We start from the raw sequence: 21322 nt of genomic DNA on the forward strand, positions 1-21322 counted from the left end.
CAACCTGAGATAGAATAGAGAATTCTTCCTCAGAACTGGAATGTTGCACAGAGGGAAGCTCTGGTGGTGAAAGTCTTTCTCGGCCAAAACACCATAGGAAACAATGAAAAATCAAAATTGCTTCCTCTAGTACTTCAGGCTTGCTATAGATGTTTATTGTCCCAAATATCTTGTTAACTTGATTATCTCTCTGTTGCTAAAATATAACCAGTTCTAAACTGAAATCATGGACTGTTATGAAATGAAATAGAGTGAGTACATATACGAAAACCTATATTAGGCAGCCGAAGTGGTTCTCAGAAAAGTATTTATGGCCTAAATTCATTTATTAGAAAAGAAATTCAAAATACACAAAAAAGTACTAAAAGGACCTATAATAAGTACAAAAAAAAAAATCAAAGAGGAAGGAACTTTTTAAAGACCAAAGTCCAGGAGTTCCCTGGTGGCTCAGTGGGTTAAGGATCTGGTGTTGTCACTGTTGGGGGCTGGGGTTTTGGGTGATGGGAAGTGATTATTTAATGAATACAAGGGTTCCTAATGGTGTGACGAGAAGGTTGCAAACTGGACAGAAGAAATGGTTGAACAGCACTGTCAATGTATCAAATGCCACTGAACTGTACACTTTAAAACATACTTTTATGTGCACTTCATCTTAATTTAAAAGAATGAGGAGGAACATCAAACCTGAATTCGATCAATTTACAGGAAGTAGAAATGAAGGAAATAGGAGAGCGGAGGTCCGTGTTAAATGACACCATGAGAGCACAATCAATAAATCTCAGACTGTGGAAAGCTCTAGAAGAAAGTGACTCCACTTCTTTAATAAAAATTTACAAGGAAAGAAAAAGAGATGGGAGAGGGATCTATAGATTGATAGACAATTTAATGTCTTTCAAATCATATCAACCAGGAATTCCTTGGTGGCCTAATGGTTAAGGATTTGTCCTTATTACTGCTGTGGAGCAGGTTCAGTGCCTGGCCTAGGAACTTCCACATGCTGCAGGTATGGCCAAACAAACAAAACAAATCACATCAACTAATTACAGTGTATGGACTTATTTGGATCCTAATTCATTTAGACTGTATTTAAAAATGCACAAAAGCAAACAACTTACCAAAAAGCACGAGAAGATAGAGAAATATGAACACTGATTAGATATAATATTAGGGGTGACAATGGCTGTGGTGGTTGTTTAAAAAATTAAATGATAGGATTTCCTGTCGTGGCTCAGATATAACGAACCCGACTAGAATCCATGAGGGCGCAGGTTCGATCCCTGGCCTCACTCAGTGGATTAAGGCTCCGGCATTGCCCTGAGCTGTGGTGTAGGTCGCAGACATGGCTTGGATCACGAGTTGCTGTGGTTGTGAGTGTAGGCTGGCAGCTATAGCTCCTGATTCAAGCCCAAGCCTGGGAACTTCCATATGCTGTGGGTGCAGCCCTTAAAAGACCAAAAAAAAAAAAAAAAAAAAAAAAAAAAAGATAAAATGTCTGGGATTTGCTTCTAAATAATCCAGATCAGTGGGTGACGATAAACACATGAACTGAAATGTTCATATACGACTGACTCATGGGTAATAGGAGTACTCCCTTATACTACTCTTTCTACTTTGAATATGTTTGAAATTTTCTATAGTGAAGAGGAAAAAAAAAGAAACATTAGGATGAGATAAAGATGCATTTTGCAAAAACAAACAAAAAACCCCAAACAACTACAAATGATTACCAACAGGCCCTCCCAAAAGAAATTCCAAGGGATCAAATTACGGTAGGTAGCGAATGATCACAGAGAGAAAATCCAAGATGTAAGACGGAATAAAGTACAACAAAGTAGTAAAAATAGGTGGGTGAGTCTAAGTAACCCACCATGGGGGAGTTCCCATTGTGGCTCAGCAAGTTAAGAACCCTACACAGTGTCCATGAAGATCTGGGTTCGATAACGGGCCTTGCTCAGTAGGTTAAGGATCCAGCGTTGCCGCAAGCTTCAGTGTAGGTCACACATGTGGCTCAGATCCCGTGTTGCTGTGGCTGTGCTGTGGCCTGGCAGCTGTAGCTCCGACTCGACCCCTATTCTGGGAACTTCCGTATGCCTCAGGTATGGCCCTAAAAAAAAAAAGAAAGAAAAAGGAGGATCTTTCCTTGTCCTAGTGATGAGACCCAGGGATTTTTTTTTGGGCCTTGTGAGTGAGGAGTTCCCCTCTCCCAGCAGCAGAAAGCTATTGCTTTGAAGAATTCTGCCTTTGCTGATTCTGAGGAAGAGATGAGACCTTCGCCTCATCTCCTGGTAGCCACCAGCCACCTCCTTTACTCCTGCATGGGCAAGGACTGGCACTCTCCAGCCTGCTGCCCTGCCCCTAATTGTTCTCACAAGCACCCACTGGAGACCCCCGGGGAAGAAGCTTGCCACCGTGTGTGATCACCTCTTGTGTCTGGGCACTCCAGCTATTCCTCAGTGGCATTGTGGCCCAAGCTTTGCCTCTGATGATTTGTTACAATGGTAGCTGCTTTCTTCGGCCTTGTGTGGTGGCTGCTATTTTCAGCCATGTGCTGCCAGAGGTCCAGCAGCTGGTGTTCCCTCTCTCTTTGCAAGGGATTGTTCTTTCTTAGAATTCAGATTCCTTGGTGGCCTTGTGACTTCGGTTCTCTGATATGCTCAAGAAAAGATAGAATGTTATAGATTATCTCTAAAATTCGATCTGGATAGATGGGACATTCTTTGTGGCTTTCTCTACAGTGCGTAAGAAATCCACTTTCGTTGTGTTAAGCTACCAAGATGTTGATGGTCTTATTGCAACATGAGTTAGCCTATTCCAATGGATACAGTGGTTTTTATCTGCATTTCCCTGATGACTAATGATGCTGAGCGTGTATAGATGTGCATATTTGCCATCTGTACATTCTCTATTCTGTTTCAAGACAGAGGCACAGATATTGATGCAAGGATAGACATTTCCTTTCTTAGACGTAGAAAGTGTATTTGAAGACCACAATCTGGGATCTACTTAGCTTTTTAATATGTGAGCCCATTGGCTCTCTGTTTGATTTCATGGCCTCCCTAGACTTTGGTCATTTTTTTTTTTTTTGGTCTTTTGTCTTTTTAGGGCCGCGCCTATGGCATATAGGCTGGGGGTCTAATCGGAGCTACAGCTGTTGGCCTACACCACAGCCACAGCAACGCTGGATCCAAGCCGTGTGTCTGCCACCTATATCACAGCTCACAGCAACGCTGGATCCTTAACCCGCTGAGTGAGGCCAGGAATTGAACCTGCAACGTCATGGTGTCTGGTCAGATTCGTTTCTGCTGCGCCATGACAGGAACTTCCTCTTTCCCTAGACTTTGGAGTTTAGGATTTGGCAAATATCTTGAGGGCAAAAGCCTAGAATAAGATACCACTGTGTATTCATTAGAATGGCTAGAGTTTTTAAAACTGATGATATTAATGTGATTGAAGCAACATCACCTGTGGGAGTGTAAAGTGATACAACCACTTTGTAAAAAAGTTGGATAGTCTCTTATAAAATTAACCGTATGCTTAACATATGATCCAGCAATTGCACTCCTAGGTGCACCTAAGAAAAATAAAGATACATATCCATGGAGTTCCCACTGTGGTTCAGCAGAAACAAATCTGACTAGCATCCATGAGGACGCAGGTCCCATCCCTGGCCTTGCTTAGTGGATTAAGGATCTGGCGTTACTGTGAGCTGTGGTGTAGGTTGCAGATGTGGTTAGGATCTGACATTGCTGTGGCTGTGGCACAAGCCAGTGGCTACACTCTGATTCAACCCCTAGCCTGGGAACCTCCATATGCCACGGGTGCAGCCCTAAAAAGCAAAAACAAAACGAAAAACCCATATCCATGCAAAGTCTTATAATCAACTGGTCATAGCAGTTTTATTCATGTTAACAAGACTGACAATTCAAAAGTCCACCAACAGCTCATTGGTATATCCACACACTCAGCAATTTATTTTATTTTATTTTTTCACTTTTTGGGGTCACACCTGCAGCATATGGAGGTTCCCAGGCTAGGGGTCCAATCAGAGCTACAGCTGCCAGCCTATGCCACAGCCACAGCAATGCCAGATCCGTGCCTCATCTGTGACCCACACCGAAGCTCATGGCAACGCTGGATCCTTAACTCACTGAGCAAGGCCAGGGATCAAACCTGCAACCTCTTGGTTCCTAGTCAGATGTGTTTCTTCTGCGCCATCACGGAAACTCTACACCCAGCAATTTAAAAAAAAGAATGCTACTCAACAATTTAAAAAAAAGAACCACAAATAAGTACACCATAATGAATCTCAAAAATACTGTGCTGAGTGAAAGACAGACTTGAAAGAGCACATATTGCATGATTTTTTTTTGTATGTAAACTAGGAAAGATATTTCCAATATATAGTGACATAAAACAGATTAGTGATTGCCTGGAGTAAGGAGTGTGAATGAGGATTGACTTATGAAGAAGCAGCAGTGTTCTGAGATGATGGGAAATTTTCTATACCTGGACTATGGTGATAGTTACATGGGTGTATACATTTGTCAGTACTCATTGAACTCATTTTATTGAATGTAAACTAAACCTCAATAGAGTTGACTTTTTAAAAATGTTTAAAAAGGAGTTCCCTGGTGTCTTGGCAGTTAAGGATCAGGCATTGTCACTGCTGTGGCTCTGGTTACAGCTGTGGCTTGCGTTTCCTTTCTAGTCCAGAAACTTCTGCGTGCTGCAGACGTGGCAAAAAAAAAAAAAAAAAAAAAAGAAGCAAGTAAACATAGCAATTATACGAACAGATGCAGAGATTCTGGTGTCAGACTACTTAGGTTCAAATCCCAACTCTGCTGCTTATTAGCTGTGTGACCTTGGGAAAATGACTTAGCCTCTCTCTTGAGACATAAAATATTTACTTTCCAGGGATGCAAGAATTTTTTTTTTTTTTTTTCTGCTGCACCCACAGCATATGGAACTTTCTGGGCCAGGGATTGAATCTGAGCCACAGCAGCAGCAACACAGGATCCTTAACCCATTGTGCCCAGCAGGAACTCTGAGAATATTTCAATCAAAGAAATTTACCATGTTCACAGGCTAGATGAGAAAACTCATTGATTAATCATCTGATTCACTTATCATGTGATAAATGCAGAGGAAATATTTGATAAAGTTCTAGAGCCATGAGAAAAAGTTATTCTCAAATTAGGAAGAGCAGGAAACTTTGTTTGAAGCTCATTTGCTACAATCTTTGGTAAATATACTTAAAGGAGATACTTTAAGCCCTTTCCATTAAATACTGGACCAAGACAAGAACTTGCATTTTTACTGTTACTGTTTTAATGTAAAGCTCAAGACTCTAGCAAATGCTCCTGGAAAGGAGAAGAAATAAGAAAGGTTAAGTGGTGGTGTTGCCGAAGCTGTGACACCTCCGGACTGAGGGGCGTTCTCCTGGCCATCTTGCAGGGCAGGTTAGAAGTCCGGCCCTAGGAAGCACCCTTGGCCAAGGACAAATGGGTTTAAAGAAAAATTCCCCAATGTCCTTGACGCTCAGAGAGGCTGAGTCGGAAGTGTGTTGCAGCCTTGACGCCTGGAATTCCCTAGTGGGATTAAACCCCAGTTGACCCAGCGGTTAAGGACAACAAGGTACACGTTTCCTGGCTTCAAACCTCTCCTCTCTTGATTCCCCACTCCCTCCAGGCATCACAGCCCAGATAAAGTGCTTACATTCAGATCCTTATTTCTGGGGAAATCCAATCTAAGAAGCTGGTCAAATGCGTTCTCTGTGACTGTTGAGACTATGCGATTTTCTTCTTTACTTTGTCAATGAGGCATCTTTTTTTTTTTTTTTTTTTTTTTTTTAACAGCCGCACCTGGGGCTTATGGGGCATATGGAAGTTCTCCGGCTAGAAGTCAGACTGGAGCTACAGCTGCTGGCCTCCACACAGCCACAGCAACCTGATCTGAACCACGCCTGTGACCTCCTCCACAGCTTGCAGCAACACCGGATCCTCAACCCACTGAGCAAGGCCAGGGATCAAACCTGCATCCTCACAGAGACAACATCGGGTCCTTAACCCATGGAGCCACGATGGGAACTCCCAGTGTCTTACTTTAATAGCTTTTAGTCCTGGGTAGAACCATTCTTTTATTCCGGGATAAACTTTTCTTGGTCATGATGTTTTTATTCAACTTGGTTTTCATCTTACCAGTATTTTCCCCCCATCTATTTCCTATGCGAAATAGCTTCAATTTTCTTTTATTATCCCTACCTAGGGTAGCAAACCTCATAAAAATGAGTATATTTCCCTTTTTTCTATCTTCCTAAAGAATTTATACAGGGTGTTCCCATTGTGGCTCAGTGGTAATAAACCTGACTAGTATCCATGAGAATGCGGGTTCAATTCCTGGCCTTGCTCGGTGGGTTAAGGATCTGGCATTGCTGTGAGCTGTGGTGCAGGTTGAAGATTTGGCTCAGATCTAGCGTTGCTGTGGCTGTGGTGTAGGCCGGGTGTGGCCCTAAAAAGCAAAAAAAAAAAAAAAAGAATTTATGCAAAGGGAGAAATTATTTGTAAAACCACATAACAAGATGTCCATTCAGTGGGGGCACACTTCAGATTTTTGATTTATTTCTTTATCGGTTATTAGCTTATTTGGGCTTTTTTTTCTTATTGACATTATGTATCTTTTACATATCATTTATCATGTGTATGTTTATATATCATTTGTTTATAAAATGTATATTTTCTTTTACATGATTACCCTTTTGATATAGATTAAAATGTATTCACATAAAAATGTTTAAAATATCATTTTATGATTTCAAAATCTCTATGGGACTGAATATTATGCCCTCCTTTTCATTTTCACTGTCTTGGTGAATATTTTTTCTTTCTGCAACTTTCTTTTTTCTTTCTTTGACCAGCCTTGTCTATTGCAGAGATAGAGCTGTGGTTTTGTTGCATCCCTCTGTTTGATTTCTTACAACTTTACTTAGGAATAGTTTGCATATCATAAAATTCATCCATTTCAAGTGTACAATTCAGTGATAAAATTTTTTAGTCAATTTGCCAGGTTATCACATCCTCACCATAATAATCCAGTTTTAGAACATTTTCATCGCCCCAATAAGACTCCTCATGTCCATTTCAACCCAGCCCGTGGCAACTGTTAATCTACTTTTATTCCCTAAGGAGGTGCCTTTTTTAGGCATTTCATATAAATGGAATCATAGGACGTGTGGTCTTTTGTGTCTGGCTTCTTTCCCTTATAACATTTTTGAGTGACGCTCTCCATTTCTGATTCTCTTTTCATTTTTTCTGGTGCTGTTGTAGAGCCAGTCTCACAGAGTCCTGTGTGGCTGTGCCCAGCCTGGGATGAACTGGCCGGGGACTTCTAGTCCTTCCTGACTGCCCTGTGCTAAATGCCTCCACTTCCCAGTGGGAAAGCCTCCCAGTGGTCCCCCTTCTCTTGTCATAGTGTTGGTCAAATAGACTGAAACTAATGAAAAGGCTGCCTTCCAGCCTGTTGTGGGAGGTTTAGATGTGGGCTTAGTCAATGAGGGCTCAGTCTTGGGCTGTGTTTTCTTCTTTTAGTGAGAAAGACCCTCTACAATTGCAACCACTCATTGAGTTGTGGGGACATTTCAAAATGCTTGGCAACTTTTGCTCAGGGTGCCCTTCTTACAGACCACCACCAGCACCCCAGCCTTCTGTGGTTGGCTTTCTACATTTGGAACTGTAATTGGTGTTTGCATACGGCTCAGGGAGGGCTGAAAATATCTCCACACTGATGGTTCTCCACAGGGATGGGGACAATTGGGGTATGACTTTCACTCAGATTGCATTTGCTTATGAGGGAGAGTTACCATAAGAAGATTTACAGGCTGCCCAACCCTCCGGACTTGCTACTTGGAACCTACTTAGCAGATTTAGATAAAAGTATAACCGTCCTAGGGAGTTTCCTTTGTGGTTTAGCAGAAAAAACGAAACTGATAGTAACCCCGAAGAGGCGGGTTCAATCCTTAGTCTCACTCCATGGGTTAAGGATCCAGTGTTTAGGCGAGGTGCTATGGTGTAGGTCGCAGAGGAGGCTCGCATCTGGCGTGGCTGTGGCGTAGACCCGCCGCTGTAGCTCTGATGAGACCCCTAGCCTGGGAACATCCGTATGCCACACCTGCGGCCCTTAAATACATACATACATACATACATAAAAGTATAACTGTCCTAGAGACAATAGTGGCAGGTGAAAACGACCAGGATCGAAGATGATGGTGGTCAAAAGATTTCGGTTCTACGTACGGGGAGCTTACTTAGAAAAATTGGGAAATTAAGAAACGTTTTACTTAATATGCAAATATATCTGAAGATCCCTTATGAAGCATGTGATAAACTCTCAAGGAGCTCTTCTCCTAGCCCAGCAACCCTGGCCGGTGGATCACCATGGGGCAGAGCCCCTGGGAAGCAGGAAACCAGCCTGGGCCTCCAGGGACTCACCCACGGCCGCAAGGGCGCAGCATTTTCCTCGCTAGGAGGCAGCATCGCGCCGAGGAACCGGCACCGGATCCACCAGCAGGATATGTAGCCCCGGACCGGTGCCCTTCCCGCCTGGCGCTCCCAGCTGAAAAGTGGGCGCGAGCAGAGCAGCCTAGCGGGATGGTTACCCGGCGGGTTAAATGATTAATGCCAGTTCGCCTTCTTGGTCTTTGGACAACAATCAGTGGGCACTCGTGACAAGCCAATTCGCTTCCCCTCCTGCTCCCGCAGAAATTTGGGGAGCCATAAGAGGCGGCGGGTCTCCCAGACCCGGAGGGGTCCCGGCTGAAGGGTTTCCTCAACTCCCCAAAGCCTGGTCGGTGGCTCGCCAGCTCGCGGCGCGCGGGGGGAACTACAGTTTCCAGAGTGCCCTGCGGCGATGGGCGGAGCCCGGCAGCGCCCGCAGCCAATTAGGGGGTCTCTGGGCGCTGCCGAAGAGCTGCAGGTGGAGCCGGGCAGGAGGGCGGGCGCGGGGCCGGGTACCCGGAACGCGTCCCGGGGCTGGCGGGTTGGGCGGGGGCGCGGCGCGAGCCGGGCAGGCATCGGGAGGCAGCCCGGGGACAGGACCGAGCGGGGGCGGGGACCACAGCCGCCTGCGCGGTTCCGGGTGCTCCCGCGGCGCTGAGCCCTGGGCGCACTTGACCCGTGTCCGGCTGCGGGGAAGGGCGGGTCTGGGGAGAACCCCAAGCGCCGCGGCGTCTCTCCAGCCCTTCCTCTTCGCGGCCGCCGGAGCCACAGCCCGAGCCCGAGCCGGCGCCACCTCGCCCCCCGGCTCGCGTGCCCCTAGCCATGGCTTTCGCCAATTTCCGCCGCATCTTGCGCTTGTCTACCTTCGAAAAGAGAAAGTCCCGCGAATACGAGCACGTCCGCCGGGACTTGGATCCCAACGAGGTGTGGGAGATCGTGGGCGAGTTGGGCGACGGTGCCTTCGGCAAAGTTTACAAGGTGAGGGCGCTGGGGTGTGGGTGGTTCGGGGCTCGCGGAGCGGTTCCGGAAGGAAGGGGCGCTGGCCCTGGTTAGTCTCGCTCACCGCTCGGGAGAGCGCAGAGGGGCTGCTTGGCCCTGAACTCAGGTTCTTGTCCTGGTGACCCTTGTTCTTTGGGGGAGGGGGTGCCCACGCTCAGCCCGACTGAGTCTCTGCGCACCCAACTCCCTCTCTGGGCAAGGCTGCTGCCCCGGGGCTAAGTTTCTGAGCACTTCCTGTGCGCCCCGCACGGCTCTCGGCTCTCGGCGCCGCAGGGGGAGACAAAGGGGCGCTTATAAGACTTTAGCATCCTCAGATGAGGCATCTGCGCTAAAGCTGGGATACTAGGTATACTTTTTAAGGGACGCCACCCAGAAGCTGTGAGAATGCCGAGGCGATGGGGACGGAGAAACACAGCTGCAGCTGAAAGGGTTGTGACCGGTGAAGTTGGGTAGGCACCTGAAGAGAAGCCAGAGATGCGAGATAGGAAATCGCGGTGGGGGGTGGGGGGAGGTGTAGAGTTCGAGGTTAGGCTTGGAAATGTGGACTGGGGCCGGCAGAGGGGTAGGTCAGGGCCTCGTGAATCCGGCGCTTGGGGGATCAGATTTGATTCTGTAGATGAGTCACAGCTGGGGAGTCTCCCAGGCTGCAGTCACCTTCCCTTAGGGGAATAAGAAGCGAGAGAGCTTTTGTGGAGGGGTGGGTGGGGGCAGAGCTGATTAATTCTAGACACGTTTGCCGCAGGTCATTGCCTGGTTCCCGGTGCTGTGAACAAATTCTGAGTTGCTGAGTCGCGTTAGGGACCCAAACACTTAGGACTTGACTCCACCCTTTCCCTGATTTCCTTTCGCCCAGGAAACCCTATGCTGAAAGAGACCCACATGTTAAAGCTGGTGGTACCTCCAGGAAGGCATCCCCTTCCCAAGTTACCATCCCCAAGCTGCAGGAAGGAAGGGCTCCTGTAGTTTGCAGGCCACTCTGACCCCAGGAATGTCTTTTGAGGAGGCTGGATCCCAGAGACGGTTTCTGTAGGCGCTCTGGTCAAGACTTGCTCTCTTTGCCTTGACAGTGGTGGAGCCTCGTTACCCAAGTGTAGTCGGGGAAGGAGTAGCATGAGCATCACCTGGAAGCTTGGAAGTGCGTTAGAAATGCAGAATCTCAGGCCCTACCCCTGACCTCCTAACGTAGGGTCTGCATTTTGACAAGATCCCTAGGCAATTGCTAAGCCCTTGAAGTTGGAGAAACACCGCTCTAGAGGCAATTTTGAGGCCACCCAAGGCCCCTCCGGGTGTTAGTTTTGTTACCTTACCACCTCTGAGCCAGCACTTCCTGTTGCAGGGCGGAACCATCACTGGAGCAAAGGTTCTGCGGTTGCAGAGGCCTCTGTGACACTCACAGCCGAGGCTCTTCACTGCCTTGATTTGCTGCTCTTTGCTGCCTGAGGGATCTGCACGTAATCGAGGGCAGCCAGCACTCCCGCATCTTTTCTCAGAGCTGCTGTCCTCGGCCTCATGGCTCCCCCCTCCCCTTCCCTCCCCCCACTCCTGCCGGTGTCCTTGAACGGAGCCTGCTCTTCCAGGTGTGCTCCGACCACCATGAGTGCAGCCAGACCCTTGGTCAGCTCCAAACATCCTCTCCTCTCTCCAGAAGGTTCAGTTGGTGTCTTTCTTTCTTTCTTTTTTTCTTCTTTTTTGGCCCCTCCGTGGCATATGGAGTTCCCAGGCCAGGGATCACATCTGAGCCAGTTTCAGCCTCTGCTGCAGCTGCGGCCATGCTAGATCCTTAACCCACTGGTCGGGGCATCAAAACCAGAGACGCCGCCGATTCTGTTGTGCCCCAGCGGAAACTCCTCAGTTGGTGTTTTTAGTACATGCTGTTGGCTCTCATTGGTGTTTGTTCTGTTAGGGGCTGGCTTTCCATTACAGTCTCGTCCCTGTCCCCTAACGAATCCTGGCTTCATATGGTGCATTTTCTTTGCAACCTAAATGCAGAACTTTGTTTCGAGGCTGGTAAGATTTCTCCATGTCAGTTTCGGTTGTCCTTTCTGTCTGCGTTAGTGGTCACACTCCCCTGTTACTCTGAAAGTTTCCTACAAAGGAGCCCTTCTGGTCCACAAGTTATTTTGTCTCCTCCTGCTTCTCCAGAGCACGTGGACCCTTTGAAGAGTGAGTCTAGCGCTCAGAGTCGAGAGCTGGCTGCACTGCAGCTCCCTCCCCACCACCTCCCAACCCAAGATTTTCACCTAATTATGTTCAGGAAAAGCTAGACCGGGAGAGCTGTGTGATGGCTGATATACCTGAACAATTTATGATGTTACCTGGCTGGCCTTAGTGTGTGACCCTCTGATCTAGCCCAGCCTCATGTTATGTGTAAGAGTATGGGGACCCAAGGAAAGGAAGGGACTAGAATCCAAGGCTCTGGATTTAGTTACCAGCCAAGGAAAACCGGTCTTGGATCAGAAGTCCCTGTGACCTGTGTCTCCCACCCTGGAGAAGTGGTGCTTACTCAGCCCCTCTCCCCCGCCTTTTTTTTTGCTTTTTAGAGCCGCACCCATGACATATGGAGGTTCCCAGGCTAGGGGTCGAATCGGGGCTACAGCTGCCAGCCTACACCACAGCCACAGCCAGATCCTTAACCCACTGAGAGAGGCCAGGGATTGAACCTGCATCCTCATGGATCCTAGTCGGGTTCATTACCACTGAGCCACGGAGGGAACTCCTTACTCGGCCCCTTAGAGTTGAAACTGAAGCAGGTGTTACTTTACTAAAGACTCTAGTCCGGGACCGTAACTCCCTCCCACGTCCTTGTTCCCTGGCATGGCCGTCTTGGAAGCGCAAGCCAGGGGTTCCTTCTAGGTTTTATGTCTGGGACCAGAATGTCCCCCTCCCCCCCTTTTTTTTCTGGCTGCCCTGGGACATATGGAGTTCCCAGGCCAGGGATCAGACCCGAGCCACAATTGCTACCCACCTGTATTGCAGCTGCGACACCACCAGATCCTTTAGCACTGTGCTGGGCCAGGGATCGAACCTTCCTCCTGGTGCTGCAGAGATGCCCCTGATTCCGTTGCACTGCAATGGGAACTCCCAGAACGTCCATTTTGACATGGCACCTTGGTAACCAGTTGGCTGTGAGCTGGGGAAGGGATGCCAGGACGATCTCCTCTCCCTATGCTCGAACGAGCAGGTGTTTCTCCTGGCAGCCTAGGTGGCGAAGGCCTTCCTGAGAATTTTCCTGGTGTACGAAGCCATAGAATCGAAATTTATCAGAGGCTTGTCCGGTGAGGACTCCAGTTAGCATTTCCTGATGAGTATCTTGCAGAGGCTCAAAGTCTGAGCATTAGTGTCTCTTTCCCCCTGTTCTTCCTGGTAAGCCACCCGTTCATCTCAGGAGAAAAAGAAGAGCGTGGGATTGATTTTGTGCAAAGTCAAGTTCATTTTCACCTCCTCCCTAAGCGATTTCAGATGACTTCAAAAGAAAAATTGTTTCATTACTAGATCTGAAGTCAAAGTCACGAGCTATGTAGTTTCAAAATTCTTGTCCTTAAAAATAATCTTTATTCAGAAGACAAGGCAGAAGGGGGAGTGTTTGCTGTCATGTGGCATGGAAAAAAAACCGCCTTTAGCTGTGGGTGAAACCAGGTGCTTGGGCGCTGAACACAGGGAGTGTGTGGTTAAGGAGAGTTGGGTTAAGGGAGTTCCCATCGTGGTGCAACGGAAATGAATCCGACTAGGAACCCTGAGGTCGTGGGTTCGATCCCTGGCCTCGCTCAGTGGGTTAAGGATTCGGTGTTGATGTGAGCTGTGGTGTAGTTCGCAGATGTGGCTCGAATCTGGCGTGGCTGTGGCGAAGGCCGGCAGCCACAGCTCCCATTAGACCCCTAGCCTGGGAACCTCCATATGCTGCGAGTGTGGCCTTAAAAGGACAAAAGCCAAAAAAAAAAAAAAAAAAAAAAGAGTTGGGTTAACAGGCTGAGATGATTTTCCTGCTTCTTAAAAATCGCTTTAGTTTTGATCTTATGTTGTCTAAGCTTTTAAAAGGTTTCTGATTTGGGGAAACTAGGAATAGAGTACAACATTTTTGTTAATTAAAAAGAAAAGTAGCAGAGTTCCTGCTGTGGTGCAAAGGGATCACGATATCTCTGTAGTAGTAGGAACTCTGGATTAAATCTCCCGGCCCGTCTCAGTGGGTTAAGGATCCGGCGTTGCCCTAGCTGTGGCGTAGGCTCGGATTTGATCCCTGGTGTGGGAATTCCATATGCTGCGAGGCAGCCAAAAAAGAAAAAAAAAAAGCAAAAAGAAAAATCTCACTCTTAAGTCTCATCAATTGCTGTTGACATTTTGATGTATTTCCTTCTAGGCTTTATTGATTTGGGGATGGGAGTGGGCTTGGAAGCTCCCAGGCCAAGGATGGAACCCATGCTACAGCAGTAACCTGAGCCACAGCAGTGAGAGTGCCGGATCCTTAACCTGCTGATCCACTGGGGAACTCCTGGACTTTATTGATTTTTGTGGAGAAGAAAATTTTTTTTAATGCAGGGTTATAATCATACACACCTATAGTGTCTTATGCCTTCTGTCATTCCTAAAGCATCTTCCTGTGTTATTCTAGATGCTTGACACTTACCTTCTGGGATGGCTCAGTGCTCCCATGATCTTAATCTTATTTAAGTAATTCCCCCCCCCCCCCCGCACTTTTTTTTTTTTTTTTTTTTTTTTACTGTTAACAAGTTAAAATTGATTAAATGCTTATCATGTGCCAAACACTGTGCAGGGCCCTTTACGTAATATAGTCAGTTCTGCTATAACGCAAATATGCCTTCCTCAGTATCCCTGAACTGGTTAAAATCAGGCAATAAAAACCAGTGACCTTATGAGAAAAATGGGGCTACGTGGCGCAACACTCAAAAACCTCTTTAGGAGCACTTTAGGAGAAAAAAAAAAAGGAAACTAAAAAACAACTAGCACATTTTTACACAAGTTTTGCGGATAAGAAGTACAAAATTATTGCAAATAAATATGGCACTCTACCAGGCAAGAAGCCTGCAGGATGCTTGTGGCTGTGGGTGGGAAGGGTTGCATGCAGCTCGTGAGGGGGTGGAAGGAGGGTTATCTGAAATCAGTTGGCCAGTTGGACCTCCCCCGCCACGGGCTGGGTGTGGCTCGGAGATTGCTGACGCAGTTTGAGGTGTGCGTCTGAGCCCTGTGTGTTCCTTTGCTGCTTGCTCATCTAGGTACGGTTTTCTGCGTTCACCTAGTGTTTCAGGCAGACAAAACAGCACATGAGCAAATGTGAGTTTAGCGTTTTGATAAAATTGTTCATCAATGGTATTGGCACAAAGTTAGCATTTAAAAAGTAGGCCTGTTGTGGCTCAGCATTACAAACCTGACTAGTATCCATGAGGTTGCGGGTTCGATCCCTGGCCTTGCTCTGTGGGTTAAGGATCCGGCATTGCCGTGAGCTGTGGTGTAGGTCGCAGACATGACTCGGATCCTGTGTTGCTGTGGCTGTGGTGTAGGCCGGCAGCTGCAGCTCTGATTCAACCGCTAGCCTGGGAACCTCCGTGTGCCATGGGTCAAGCTCCCCCCCTGCCCCCCCACCCCCGCCCAAAGTAAAAGCCTTATCGCAAAGCTGGGTATTGATGAACAGCTTTACTTATAAAGTTCTTTTTACGTTTAAATCTCTGTCTTTTTTTTTTTTTTTTTTTGACTGCCTCGGGGCATGTGGAGTTCCCGGGCTAGGGGGTTCACAGGGCCAGAGGAGCCAGGGATTAGACCTGAGCCTCAGTTGTGACAGCAATGCCAGATCCTTTAACCCACTGTGCGGGGCAGGGATCGAACCTACATCCTGGTGCGTCTAGACACGCAGATCCTGTTGTGTTCCAGTAGGAGGGAACTCCTTAAATCATATTTCAGGCTAGACTTCCAGAGGGATTGAAGGAGCGATGCCTCTTGGAGGGTGATTTTTAAAGAAAATGGGAGAAAGGCCGATCCTCTGGGATCCAGCCAGAGCCCAGGGTCTTGGCAGCAGCTGCTGTCGGGTGGGGACCTCAGGTGCCCTCCAGCTCAGAGAGCCATTGTTAACCCACATCCTTGAAGTGCCACATCCTGCCCTGCTGCCCGGTTCAGACACAGCAGGGGTTCTGCGAGGGGGGAGCCAGCTGTCAGCCTCCTGCCCTCCCCGGCCAGGCCAACAACTCCTTCCACCTCGTCTCTGCCCCAGAGTTTTAAAGCCGGTTTCCGCTTCCTCTGGGGGCCGCCGCTGCCAAGGTCTCCCGCGTCCCCCGTCCCCGTCCCGTGCGCCTCCCCACCCCCCTCCGGAAAGAGCTCTGCCCCCAGGCAGCAACCTTATTTCCGCTCAGCCTAGTGTTTTTCAACTTAAGTCCATGCTATTGTGAGAAGGTCCTGGCTCCGGTCCTATGTGGCCCGAGCTTCCTGGGGATGTCGCCTGCCCAGGGGGCTCCGCTGGGGGCTGGAGCAGCTGATTTAGCCCTGGCTGCCCTGAGACATGTTCTCGCTGGCTCCGGAGCAGGCTGGGGTGAAGGGAGCTAATAGCACCCCCAGGCCTCCCCTCTCCCCGTGGTCCCCTGACCTCCTGAGTTACCCGGACTGGGGGAAGTTGCCAGGGGCTGTCACCCTGCAGCCCCCTGAAAACGGCCCCGGATGCTCACTCCCAGGCCCACGGGCTGCTGAGGGCAGTGGAGCAAGGTGGTAAAGGAAGCATTCGGGGCTCAGCGGGATCTGGCTTGCAGCCCCAAAGTGGCCCCCCACTTCTGAGCCTCAGGCTCTTGTCTGTGAAATGGAGGTGATGGTTTGGAGGACGGTGCAGGGTGGAGCTGGGCTAGGGAGGTGACTGTGTATCGGACCTTCTCCAAACAGGAAGTGGGCAGGAGGGAAGAGAGGTCATTATTGTTGATGCTCTTGGTACCAAACGGAGAAGGTCCCGGCTGGTTACTGCAGCTGACCTGGGGACGAGCAGGAAAACGTCAGTGTCATGCCAGGCTCTCCACTGTTGACCTTTGGGGCCGTTCATTCTTTTTTTTTTTTAATCTTTTTGTCTTTTTAGGGCCACACCCATGACATATAGAGGTTTTCAGGCTAGGGATCTAATCGGACCTACAGCTGCCAGCCTACACCAGAGCCACAGCAACACGGGATCCAAGCTGTATCTGCGACCTACACCACAGCTCATGGCAATGCCAGATCCTTAAGCCACTGAGCAAGGCCAGGGATTGAACTCACAACCTCAGGGTTCCTAGTCGGATTTGTTTCCGCTGTGCTATGACGGGAACTCCGCCCGGGGCCATTCATTCTTTACTGTGGGGGCTGCCCTATGTATTACAGGATGTTAGCAGCATCTTTGGCCTCTACCCACAGAGGTACCACCACTGCCAGCCCCTCCCCCTTCAGCCCCTAGTTGGGACAGCCAAAAATGTCTTCTGACAAGGCCGTATGTCCCGTGGGGGCCAGAATTGCTCCCATGGAGCACTGCTGCCTCTTACACACAAACGTGCCTCCATTCAGTTCAGCAAACAGGTCTCTTCACCTGTGTGTGTCACGTCCCCGGGTGCGTGATGAATGATGCGGGCCTCGCAGCCAGGCAGACCAGTTTGAATCTTGGATGCCCTACTTTGCTGCTCTGTGAAGTCAGGCGAATGGCTTGTCTCAGCCTCAGTTTCCCCATGTGTCTGGTGGGGCCGAGACCAGGACTCATCCCACAGAGCAGCTGGGAGAATTAGACCAGAAGCTCATCTGGAGGGCGGAGCAGGTGGCCCGTCTTAGGTGCCCAGGTTGGGCCGGTGGCCTGCCTCCCCTGCTGCTCTCAGGGCCTTGTAGGGAGCGGGAGAGGAAGCTCGGCTGAGGGTGAGAGAGTTGTAGCAGGACAAGGACGGGGCTAGCGGTGAGAGGGGCTGGTTTCCACTGGACAGGGCCGGGGCAGGGATGGGGGGTACTCAACTATAGAGAACGAAGCCTGAGCCAGAGAGAGGCCCAATGGTGAGGCCTGAGACTGTCCACTGGGACCAGATTATGGAATAGTAAGTGGGGGCTAACTCAAGAGAGCCTTGAGTGCTGAGTTGAGGAATTTGGGTTTTTTTTGTTTTTTTTTTTGTTTTTGTTTTTGTCTTTTGTCTTTGTTGTTGTTGTTGTTGTTGTTATTGTTGCTATTTCTTGGGCCGCTCCTGCGGCATATGGAGGTTCCCAGGCTAGGGGTTGAATCGGAGTTGTAGCCACCGGCCTACGCCAGAGCCACAGCAACGCGGGATCCGAGCCGCGTCTGCAACCTACACCACAGCTCATGGCAACGCCGGATCGTTAACCCACTGAACAAGGGCAGGGACCGAACCCGCAACCTCATGGTTCCTAGTCGGATTTGTTAACCACTGCGCCATGACAGGAACTCCTGTTTTTTTTTGTTTATTTATTTTTACAGCTACAGCAGTAGGATATGAAGTTCCCAGGCTAGGGGTTGAATTGAAGCTACAGCCTATGCCACAGCCATAGCCGCAGCAATGTGGGATCCGAGCCACATCCGTGACCTACGCCACAGCTCACGGCAGCTCCAGAGCCTTAACCCACTGAGCAGGGCCAGGGATTGAACCTGCATCCTCATGGATACTAGTTGGGTTCTTTACCAGCCGAGCCACAGTAGGAACTCCCCAACCGGGGGAATTTATATGTGACGATTTTGAGTTCAGTTACCATCCTGCCTACCCCAGGGCCTGAACTCATGTGGTGTGAGAGAAGATGATCTTTGGCTGGTCACCGGATGGGGGTAGTTTGCCCACACAAGTGGGGGATGCCAGAGCCAGGTGTCCTGGCTGCTCTAGGCCAAGGCAGCCATTGATGAGTGAAGGCTGGGACAGAGCGGCCCCGTGGCTGGAGCTGGTAGGGGTGGGAGGGAAGGCCAGAGTCGTGGTTGGAGCCCAAGACAGAGCCCAGGGAGGGGAACGGACTGATGGAAGGCAACCAGCCCGAGAAGGAGATATCATACGTGGGTGGGAGGCACAGAGGATTCTAGAGAGCTAGGCCTGGACTCTGCAAGGAAAGAGAGCAGAGAGAGTGAGGTGGGAAGGAAAGTTCACACTTTCCAGGGGCTAGAGATGGATCGAGAATATCGGGGCGTTCCTGGAGTTAAACCCTGGCCTTTCTGGGAGTTCCCATAGTGGCTCAGCGGGTTAAGAACCCACCATAGGAGTTTCCATTATAGCTCAGTGGTTAATGAATCCGACTAGGAACCATGAGGTTGTGGGTTCAATCCCTGGCCTTGCTCAGTGGGTTAAGGATCTGGCATTGCCGTGAGCAGTGGTGTAGGTCGCAGATGTGGCTCGGATCTGGCGTTGCTGTGGCTGTGGTGTAGACCAGCAGCTGTAGCTCCAATTAGACCCCTGGTCTGGGAACCTCCATTTGCCGTGGGTGTGGCTCTAGAAAAGGGGAAAAAGACAAAAAGACAAAAAGACAAAAAAAAAAAAAGAACCCAACATAGTGTCCATGAGGATGCAGGTTCTATCCCTGGCTCCATATGTGGGTTAAGGATCCCACGTTGCTCTTTGCTGTGAGCTGCAGCGTAGGGCACAGATGTGGCTCAGATCTGGCGTTGCTATGGCTTGGCATAGGCTGGCAGGTGCAGCTCCGATTTGACCCCTAGCCTGGAAATTTCCATATGCCGTGGGTGCGGCCTAAAAAAGAAAAGGAACAAAAAAAGACACCCTGGCCCTCCCTCTTGTAGGTTGTATGAGCCTGAGAAAAGGTACTTAGCTGGCCCTTGGTTTCTTTAGAGGCAGAATGGCGATAGGAATGGTGCTGCTCCATAGGCTTGTTGGAGTGCGAAATAACCCACATCAACCACCTGGTCCAGGACGACGGCAAAGCTGACATAGCTGTTAGCCATTAGCATGATCGCTTGAACACGTCCTGTGCGCCAGGCACCGTGGGTTCCGAGGTAGTGAGTGGGGAGCTGCTCTCTTCTTATCTGTCCATCGTTTGGTCTTCTACTGGCCCCTTGCAAGGCAGGGGTTAATATCCTCACCTGATGAAGCAGAGGCTCAGAGAGGGACAGTGACTTGCTCAGCATGACACAGCTCTTCTGTGGCCTGGTTGGTACTAAACCCCGATTAGTCTGGCCAGGAGCCTGTGCCTTTTCTGCCGTACTGTATGGAGAGGAAGACCCAGGGTCCCTTCAGTGTGGTATCTCCTGTGGCCTTGGCCTTTATGAGCCCAGGAATGTGACCCTTCTTGGGGTCTCACCTCAGCCTCAGCTGGATCTGAGCCCCGCGATGGCAGTGGTGGCCTCGAACGTGGAGGAAGTGATGACAGCGGTGACGGGCAGGGCTAGCAAAGGAAGTGGCAGGGGAAGGGGTGGGGAAACTGGGTGCTCCTGGGCCCTGGTGGGTGTGGGGCTGCTGGTGCCGCAGCATCCTGAGGCGCTGAGCACTCCTGTGGGCTGAGGGCTCTGGGCCGGGAGGGATATATGCCAAAGAGCTTCCTCCTTCCACCCCTGTCCTGCCCTCCTGGTGCTTGCTCGTCCTTCTCTTCCCCTTTCTCTCTGCTTTCCCCTTTGCAACACTTTTTCTCTTCCTTCTCCTGGAGCGTATTCCCCCCCCCCCCCCCCCCACTAACAGGCGGTACCAGAACCAGAATTCAGGCCCTGAGACTCAAGAGTGGGGAGGGGGTGGGGCACGGCCTGAACCACCAAGCTGTTGACTAAGAGTTAACATTACCAGCCTCCAAGTCTAAGGAGGCCGAGGGGCCACTGAAAGGGGTTGAAGGAAGCACCACCTTTTCTGCCCCAGGACCTTTGCACTTGCTGTTGCCTGTCCCTGTCACTCTCTTCCCATGACGGCCTAGCTGGCTCCTTCTCATCCTCTGACACAGTGACAGCTCCCTGCTGATTTCCAAGAGCTCCTGTCACACCTGGGATTTTCTTGTGCGTCTCCTTGTTCATTTCCTTTCCTCTCTGGAGGATGTAAGGTCCTGGAGAGCAGGGAGCGATCCATCGTCTGCGGATCACAAGTATGCGGTAGATCCCCGGGTAATATCTGCTGAATGAATGAATGATGAATAGTAAATGCCAGACCCAGGTCCCCGCCTCTGTCTCTAGGGAGGCCAGCGTGGTGGGAGGCGCAGACACTGAGTTCAGTTCTAAGCTCTCTCCTAGCTTCGCTGCCTGCTCGCTGCATGACCTTGGAAAAGTCACCTCCCCTCTCTGAGGCTTAGTATCTAGAGCTACCAAATAGGAATCACAATAGGGAGTTTCTGTGCGGCTCAACAGGTTGAGGATCCGATTGTCATTGTTGTGGCTCAGCTCACTGCTGTAGCGCAGGTTCACTCCCTGGCCCAGGAACGTCCCCATGCTGTGCATGTGCCCCCCCACCTCCAAAGGATCAAAACAGTGCTTCCCTCTTTTGTGAAGATTGAGACAGGTGGCCAGCATGGAGGAAGGGGAAGCAAATGCACTGGTTTTGTCATTGTGATGATGATTTTTCTGTGCCTGGGCTAGATTGTCCAGCTTCCTGAGGATCGAGAGGGGCAGGGTCCCTCGAGGCCCCTGCTCCATCCCCTTGCTTGTTACCCTGGAGGCTGCTCCTGGGTAGACGCTGGTGTGTGGAGCCTGAGGGTTCCGCCTAAAGCTTTACTGCTGCGTCATGAGAATGAACACGAGTCCGTGACAATAAAGAAGCCTCCATTCAGGAGTTCCCATCGTGGCTCAGTGGAAATGCATCTGACTAGCATCCAAGAGGATGCAGGTTCAATCCCTGGCCTTGCTCAGTGGGTTAAGGATCTGGCGTTGCTGTGGCTGTGGTGTAGGCCAGTGGTAACAGCTCCGATTCGACCCCTAGCCT

General features: G+C 49.7%; 1 protein-coding gene across 3 annotated transcripts in view; it reads left to right on the top strand.

The window, feature by feature from the left end:
• Window positions 1-9033: 9033 nt before the first annotated feature.
• Window positions 9034-21322, top strand: part of STK10 (serine/threonine kinase 10) — a 136636-nt gene continuing 124347 nt past the window's right edge. For all 3 annotated transcript variants that reach the window (XM_021077114.2, XM_085002472.1, XM_085002473.1), the window contains exon 1: window positions 9034-9467. In XM_021077114.2, the coding sequence (XP_020932773.1) occupies window positions 9312-9467 (156 nt within the window). In that variant the 5' untranslated portion in view covers window positions 9034-9311. The remainder of the gene's footprint in view (window positions 9468-21322) is intronic.

The sequence above is a fragment of the Sus scrofa genome, chromosome 16, assembly GCF_054392235.1.
Source record: "Sus scrofa isolate SSC_HxYL_T2T_F1_AM1 chromosome 16, Sscrofa_HxYL_maternal_Yorkshire_Landrace_v2.0, whole genome shotgun sequence".
NCBI classification, from domain to species: Eukaryota; Metazoa; Chordata; class Mammalia; order Artiodactyla; family Suidae; genus Sus; species Sus scrofa.